This window comes from Rhincodon typus, unplaced genomic scaffold, assembly GCF_021869965.1.
Source record: "Rhincodon typus isolate 14 unplaced genomic scaffold, sRhiTyp1.1 hic_rhity00008280, whole genome shotgun sequence".
Lineage (NCBI taxonomy): Eukaryota > Metazoa > Chordata > Chondrichthyes > Orectolobiformes > Rhincodontidae > Rhincodon > Rhincodon typus.
This window is the reverse complement of record NW_025973918.1, coordinates 1-8,782: the sequence shown is the minus strand read 5'-3', so window position 1 is coordinate 8,782 and position 8,782 is coordinate 1. Positions and strand designations below refer to the sequence as shown.

The following is an 8,782-nucleotide window of genomic DNA, read 5'->3' as shown; positions in this document are numbered from 1 at the left end:
GTTCATCCAGCTCTACACCTTGTTACCTACTTTAGCATAATGAGTGAAAATGTTTCCCGATCATTGTAGTTTTTGGTTTTTATTCTTTATTTAAAAAACTGGCCCCAGTATTTGGATCCTTCCTCTGTGGAGATAAATTGACTTTTGGACCTGGTTCTACTTGTTCCTCTTGGACTCACTCCACTTTGTCTGAGTTAAGTATGCACTGTATTTTGGAGCTTAGAAAACATTGCAGAAGTTGTTGAACCCTTGGGCTGAATTGCTCTTACCATTTCTTGATGTTAAGAAAAAAGCTGACTCTGTCAAAGTTGTGCATGCACAATTTGCATGTACAATCATGGAGTTTGCTAAGGATTAGTAACATATTGACTATGTTTACATGTTATAGGATCTAAGAAAATCTGTGCAAAAAATATGCAAGTTTCTTGGGAAAGAGTTGGATGATGAAAAACTTGACACTATTGTGAAACACTGTACTTTCGAAATTATGAAATTGAATCCGATGGCGAACTACCAAAATGTTGAAAGTAAAAATGAAAGTGGATCATTTCTTAGAAAAGGTAAGAATTTGAAAATAAAACAAAGACTTACACTTGCTGGATATCTGAAACAAAGGCAGATATTGCTGGAGGAACTCAGTAGGTCTGGCAGCATCTGTGGAGAGAAAGCAGAGTTAACGTTTCAGGTCCAGTGACCATTCTTCAGAAAAAGTCCAGTTTTCGCTGCAATACTGAAGGGGACGGAGACATTATCCTTTTAGCAAGAAGATTAAGGGTTGTAAGTGCCCTGAGGTTATTGAATTCATTGTATCAAGAAGTAGATCTTGTGTTTTGCATAAATCAAATAGATTGGGAGGTCTTTTTCACATGAATCTATCCAATTCATTTCTTGATCTGTATCTTTTCAAATATTCACTTGGATACTCACTGAATACATAACTCTAATGGTGAGCAATATTTGAGAACTGTTGAAGTTACGCTAACAAGTTTCTCAAGGGAACAACTTCAGCATGAGATTGTGCAGTTTGGACCCTAACTTCCAATGCACTGAATTCCTAACTCCATGCTTAGGAAATCTTGCTTTTCATTTTCGAGACGATGTAACATGCATGCAGTGTCCGTATTCACACCTAATAAAACCATAAAAATAGCAAGGTTCTCGAATGTAACCCAGTCCATATACTATTTTGTGTTTAAAAGGTTCTTTCGAGGTCCTTTGACCCAATGATTAATCCACACTATCCTTCTTTCTCTCTAATAAAAAACTGAAAGAACTGCATATGCTGTAAATCAGAAGCAAAGTTCTGAGGAAGGGTCACCCAACCCAAAATGTTAAATCTGATTTCTCTCCACAGATCATGACAGACCTGCTGAGCTTTTCCAGCAATTTCTGTTTTTGTTCCTTTTCTCTTTCTGTTCATTCACTTTTTTCCTCCACAAAACAAAACTTGAAATTTCTCTTTGCAATGCAATTGGAGAACCTGCCTCTGTTGAGAAGAAAAATGGACTAACTTTGTAGCAGGAAACACCCTGCATCATTAAACATAAAGACATGCCTACTGTAGAACTTCTGAATCAGCTTGTGCTGACTGACTTTGGTTAAGTCTAATTTGGCTAAGTCTCTGGTCCCAGAGATAAGAAGCCACTCATAAAGCTCCTTCCTGCCAACACAACGCCCGTCCCCCCAACCTCACTTTATCCAGTCAACTAACCAGGCTAGGAACCAGCATCATTCTCATATTCTCTATGGTATCAGTTAGCTAGGAACATGTACCATATCTCGCCACTGTTATTCTTATGCTGTATGTATCGGAGGACTGCTGGTCAATATTTTGCCTTCCTTTATTTTATTGCCAAATTTGTGTGGGGCTGTCAAGGAGAAAAGCTGTTCACCTATGGCCAAATTTAGAAGCAGCTGAAGTCAGCACAATAAGGGAGTATGCCTTGGAGAATTCCTAGATCCACTTAACACTCAGATGATATCTGGTCGTGGCAACAGTGTGCATCATTGGCCATTAAAAAGCTGCAGTTCGTGGTGTCCACACTCCTTGGGGAGTGACTTTGAGTATATGCCTTTTGGGCGAACCTTTACGCAGGAGTGAAGTGAAGTATCTATGATTGACCCAAAACATAAACATTGCAGAGAAAGGCCTTGATTCTGAAGCCACAGTGATATTTACCTCCTCCATCCAAGGAAAAGTTTATCATGCAAATTGGACACAACAAAAACAGTGTAAAGTGCCAATGATTGTGTACAATGCTGAAATGGTATCTCCCAAAAAGCAAGTGAGTTTCCAATTTAGGTGTGCGTTTTTGTGCTGCAGACTCCAATGATTTCTACACCAACATTTCGCAGTACACAACCAAAATTCCCCTCTTCACAAATTTAGGTTTCTTTCTTATTTTTATGGAATTGTCTATGTTATTTATTTCATTCCAATTTCATTTCATAATCCCAAAAGTTGAATCATCTCTTTTCTTTCAGGGATAATCGGAGATTGGAAAAATCATTTCACTGTGGCCCAGTCAGAGATGTTTGACCAAATATTTGAAGAAAGACTGAAGGACTTCCCTTTGAAGTTTATCTGGGACAGCAAATAACTGGAACTCATTATATAGACTGGCCTGTGATGTGCATCTATTCATCTTTTTGACTTTATTAAATAAAAACCTACTACTTTTATAGATAAACAAACCGGTAGATTGATGTATACAGAAAGGAATATATATTTGAAAGAGATTAATTTAGAGGGCTACAGGGGTAGGGCTGGAGAATGGGACTAGTCGGGTAGCTCTTTTGGGAGCTGGTACAGGCACGATGGATTGAATGCCCTCCCTTGGTACTGTAAACTCCTACGATTCAATTATTTTATTTATCTAAACCTTAACCATAAACTTAATGTGTGAAATTTAATCATCCTTTTTCCAGTCATTGTTGCTCTGGTCTTGTATTCCACTTTCTTTCTGTCTCGCTCATCTTTCTAAACTTTCCTTCCCTTTGAAGGCCTTTCTTTCGTATAAATATTTCGGAAGTGCTCATTCTATGTTGAATTCGTCTACCTGACCTGTTTTGCTTCCCATCAGTCCCAATTCCTTCCCTTCTTGGTTTTATTTCTTGATGATCGGGTCCTAATGTGTTTTGGGAATTCAATTCCTATTTTTCCAATTACTTTCCTCACATCCCCATTCAAGGAAATGGTAGTAACAATAGGCTGAACTTTTACCATATTTTGTGGAAGTGTCACTTCCATTGAGTTTCATAAAGAGTTCCTCTCTGGTGAGGTCTAGCGGATTTTCTCACAATATTGTCACAAACTCTCCTCATTAACTACCTAACAATGATACCCCTATCATCCAATACCAACTGTATTCTACCACTTGCCACTTGCTGGATATTTTGGAATACACCAGCTTCCCGGCACCGTGCCATCTTTATATCGCCACAGCACAACAAGATAGGTGCTGGCATTTTGAGGCTGCTCTGAAGGCTGCACACACTTCCAGAGTTCATGGCTGATGAGAGAAATTGGCATTGCTATTTGCTGACGAGGTCCTCAATATCCTGCTCGATGAGGTGGTCCAGAGGAGTGACCACCAGAGGAGACCACAACGCCAGATTCTGTCTGGTCCAGACTGGACCAAGGTAACCAACAGAATCAGTCTGGTCTCAACCATCCAGCCAAATGCCCAGCAGTGTCACAAGAAAGTCAATGACCCTCTCCACTCTGCCAGGGTAATGCCACCAATTTCCCTCCATTACTTCACATACACTATCTTTGCTACTGCACCACCTCCCAACAGGGTTCATGTTACAACTTTTTCTCTTTTGCATGCAATATTTTCCCTCAATCACTCTCACTTACCCCAACCCCCACTCTACTAACCCTGCACGGCCTCTGCTCTTCCTACATAGATTTAACACACACCATATCCAAATTAAACACTATGTTCACAGAGCTGGTGCCAACTTCCAATAAAAACAAAACTCTCTTCCTAAAATCCACATCTTTACACGTTTGTTCTGCTCCCTTCAAATTATTACAAGGCAAAGTTGAGGGTTAACTCTGAGGTGACCATTTTTGAAGTATTGTTCACAAATGTGTCTTCTAATTTTTTAAAAATTCTTTTGCGGAGATCAGGCCCTTCCTTTTTACCTTCTTCTGATCTAGTTCCAATGACTGGCTTTTACAATCCCTTATCCTCACACTTGAGAGATGATATGGAACTGAACTAAGGCCCAAGAAAGATTGATGATTAGGACTTTGAAGAAGAGATACTCATTCTAAGCACCAAGTTTGGCAAGGAAATCAGCCAGGTTCTTTGGCCTTGCCGCCCATTTCTTCCCAGCCTCTGCCTGAAGTTGTCATTTAAAAAGAGGGAGGAAGTAAATATATTTAACAGTATCACGAACAATGGGTTTTCCCATCGGGTTCCATGCTCCTACTCAATTCATTTCCCAGTTTTATGTCATCCTTTAAATGTACTGGAATACTGATAATGACCTAAAGGCAGAGAATAGTTCTCCTTATGCTGCCAGTGAGAAACTGTTCTGATGCCTAGTCACCCATTTCTGAACTTGAATTGTCCAGTTAGAAACAGCAAACTGGCAATCCCTACCAGGAAATCTATGCTAGAATAGCAGCATGAGCAACCCACATAGCACAAATTCAAATGGCATGCATTCACCAAAATCAAGCATATGTTTCAAAAGAAAGATCCAGCAACAATGATCTGACCAATAAGCTGACAGCAGAAATGAAAAAAAACACACATTTTATTAAAACTTGAAAAATTTGAATAAATGCTGAGTAAAGGGACCATGTATCAAGCAGCGAAATGGTGAGTAATTTTTAACCATTTGCAGTTTGGGTCTTCAACACCACTCTGTGATAACACTCTCACCTCTGTGTGAGCAGGTTGTTGGTTCAAGCTCTATTCCAGCAACTTGAATACAAAATTGAGTATAACACTAAGGGGACTGCTGCACCGACAATGGCCCCGTCTTTTGGGTAAAACGTTAAACTGATGCTTCACCTTCATTTTCGAAGTACAAGCTCCTATGGCAGTATTCAAATAGGAGTTTGGAAGTTCTGGCCAATGTTTAGCCCTTAACTAACATCACTAAATGAGATAATCTGTTTGTTAATGCACTGCTGTTTTGGGGGTGCTACTGTGCACAAATGCTTCTGTGTTTCCTACATTGCAACAGAGATTACACACTGATGCAAAGTGTTGAGGGTGGGGAGGGTGATGTCCTTTTCTCATTTAAATGTAAATCTTTCTTTTATAGTGGCAAAAAAGATTTGCAGAATTAGTAAATCTATTAGTAATAGTCCATCTATTTTATGCTTGATTTTATATAACGTTCATATATAATGTTTATATAATGTTCATTACTTAAAGCATTAAACCAAAATGTTGCTCAGTTAGCTGACAGCGAATAATATGTGGCATGTTAACAAATATCGCAAGATATTGCAAATGTTGTCGTATATAATAGCACCAGATAACTTCTAATTGTTTTATTGATATACTGTATGTTTATTTTTTCTGGATATTTAAATAAATCAGATGGTTCATGGTTATGTCATGGAGAATGTGCAGTCAATGTTTCAATTTTATTAAACTTTGAAGAGGCATCGGGTTTCAATTTCATGCCAGGAGTTATAGCAACATCTGATACCTTGCTGTCATTACCAAATATTTCATAAATATATGTACAGATTTTTCCTTCTAGCAACATAATATGGTCTCTACACATGCTTTGATTTTTCACAATCGTCCACTTGTACAAATTACACAAAGATTCTTTTGTCTTAATGAATACAATCTTCACAATGCCTACATAAAAAGTAATAGTTTCTAACAGAATCTTTACTAAGAAGTTTAGGGGCAACTTTTATTTTGTTGATGTCCTATTTATGTTTAAGAGTAAACTGCTGTGGGCCAATACCACACTGAGAGGATGCCATTGACTTATTGCTGATTGTCCACCTATTCTCATTTTGATCACAATTTAGTGGACCATAGCTCTCACAGTAAAGGGAAGGGGAGATGGCTTTTGCATGGAAACCACAAGTTTCTATTCCAGGTAATCCACCTAATGAACACAAGTACATCAGTGTTTAAGAAGTTCAAGCAAAATTGAATATAACAGAACTGTCATGAAATAGAGTTGACAGTCAGAACCTTTTTACCAGAGCTGAAATGTTTATTACTCGGAGGCATGTATTTAAGAGGAGAGGGGGAAAGTTCAAAGGAGATGTGAAGGATAAGTTTTTTATACAGCAAGTGGTAGGAATCTGGAATGTGCTGCTGGGGGTAGTGGAGGCAGTTAGGGTAGGGGCATTTAAGGGACTTTTGGATAAGCACATGAATATACAAGGAATGGAGGGATATGGACTAAGGGCGGGCAGAAGGGTTTGGTTTAATTTGACACCATGTTCAGCAAAACATTGTAGGCCAAATGGCCTGTTCCTGTGCTGTACTGTTCTATGCACTATGAAATGGTTCACCTGGTCAGGTTTCACTCCATACACTATAGACATTTGCACAAAGAAACAGCTTGGTTACAAAGAAGTCAAGTCTTTTTTTAATTATAAAAGTATACTTTATTCATAACAAAAGGTTATCTGTAAATACATTCAAAAGTTCCAAAATCAGTTCTGTATAGACTTTACAGAGAGAAAACAAAACCACTGGGATTCGTTATTTCTCTGATGTCCCAGCAGTTGCATTTTCTACTCATGCAGGAAACTATTTCCATTCCTTTTTTAAGGCAGTGAGGGGGTCTCGGATCTTGACGAACCCTCGTTGTACTTTGACAGAAAGACCTTAGCAGTGGTCTTTCCTCACTGAACAACAGCTGCCCCAAGCTTTATTGTGTCCCTCAGCACATCATCCTGGACCTTGGAGCGTGCCAGCCTGCAACATTCGGTCCAGGTCAATTCTTGACACTGGAAGATCAACATGATTTGGGCAGATCAAAGAGTGTCAGTCACTGAATCAGTGTCCTCCAGGACCAGCTGATGCCTGTCTCAGTGTGTGTCCTGGGGAACAGCCCATACAGCACAGAGTCCTGCATCACGGAGCTGCTGGAACAGTTAGGGCTGCTCATAGCTGTGGTTAACATTAAATGGCTGAAAGTGGTTCTTAGTTAACATCAAATGACTGAGGAAGACTTTTAGATAAAACAACAGTCTTCCATGGTCTGATGCTTGAATTTAGAGTAGAAGTCATTGTAATGGTAGCCTGTATAAAGGGAGTATATCCAAGGTAATGAGATTAAAACAATACAAAGGGTCTTGTGAAATACGTACAACACAGTCCTATTGAATGAGAAGCAAAAATGCAGCAGCTGCTTGCACAGAGACTGTTTGATAAGAAACATCCTTCAGAAATGCTAATAGAAAGCCCCTTTTTCAGGCTGGTCCAAAGTTTGTTTTGATCAACAGAACCACTCCATCTCTCCCCAGACCTTCTTTGCAAAGGCACATTCCAGAAGGAGACGTGTGACTGTCTCTGCTCCACTGCAGCCACTTTGAGGGCAGGATGCAGTGGTGGAGTGAGTCCAGGCGTATGTGAAGGATCTCACAGGAATTGCCCTTCTCACCATCAGCCAAACAATGTCTTGGTACTTGTTGGAATGTTCTGGTGATGAGGCATTCTGACAAATGGTTTTGACAGTCTGCTCAAGATCCAGCCTCCCCTTCTCCTGCAGGCTCTTGAGTATGCCACATTTCGACCAGTTCCTGATGAAATTGCAATCAAAAATGTATTCATTTGTAAATTTTTCCATGAGGGACAGGTGACATGAATGGTCTAACTACTTGGAGTCATCCACAGCAAACAGGCCAGCCCCATCCTTCGCAACACCAGGGACAGGTATAACCTCAGTACGGAGTGACACTTGGTGTTTTTGTACCAATAGTCTACGCACAAATTAATGCAACCATACACAAAGGTGGCCATTAGGATGTGGGTAGCATTGGATACATCCTTTTATATATTGCTGTTCCTGCAGGCACTGAAGAAGTTTGTACTCAATAGAGCTTGCAGGAAGAAATCTACCTTTTCAGTTACATGCCTAATATATATAGATATAGAAATACAGTTGGGTTTGCAAATACACATTTTCAGCTTTTGACTGAAAAGATTGTGCCTGTAAGCATAATTCCAGAGGGATGGAATGTTAGTAAGTATGCTTGATGTATGCTAATGAATGCAAAAGATGTTCTGAACTGACTGAAATGTTCTGTGAAGTTAATACCAAACTAGATACTCCCTGATGGAAAACTGAAACCTCACCTGTCGCTCAATTAAACTCCCCCATCTGTCCTTCCAAAAGCTCCGTGCAGGGCCAAAAGAATTCACCCTGTTCCTATGACAGAATTTCTTCAGCCACAGACAGTATGCGACATGGTACAATGTGCGTCAGGACTTTATCTGCTCTGGGCAATACAGGATTACCTTGATCAACACTTCTTAAAGTATAAACATTAAAACATTGTGTTTTAGTCTTTATTGGAAACAACTTTGTTATTGATGTTCTATTTTTTAGGTTATTTGTTTGGAGTGTAATTTTGCTGCCTACAATGTTATAACTATATGCGTATGTTATATTTTATCTTTTCAGAAAGAAATTCTACTTGATTCAATGTGAAGAATTTTCAGAGCTATTTTGATCAGTTCAAAATTAAATGCTTAGCAGCATGAATCTTGATCAACACAAGGAATCCAACTAGTAATTACATACTCTAAAGGAAATAACTTGTATAAGTTTT

The 8,782-nt window shown here is 39.2% G+C and overlaps 1 protein-coding gene across 1 annotated transcript; it reads left to right on the top strand.

Annotated features, from left to right (window-relative positions):
• Window positions 1–379: 379 nt before the first annotated feature.
• LOC125482286 (amine sulfotransferase-like) lies at window positions 380–5,548 on the top strand. The gene is given in 2 exon segments (XM_048594334.1): window positions 380–560; window positions 2,485–5,548. Coding segments are annotated over 2 exon segments (297 nt in total). The 3' UTR covers window positions 2,601–5,548.
• The last annotated feature ends 3,234 nt before the right edge of the window (window positions 5,549–8,782 follow it).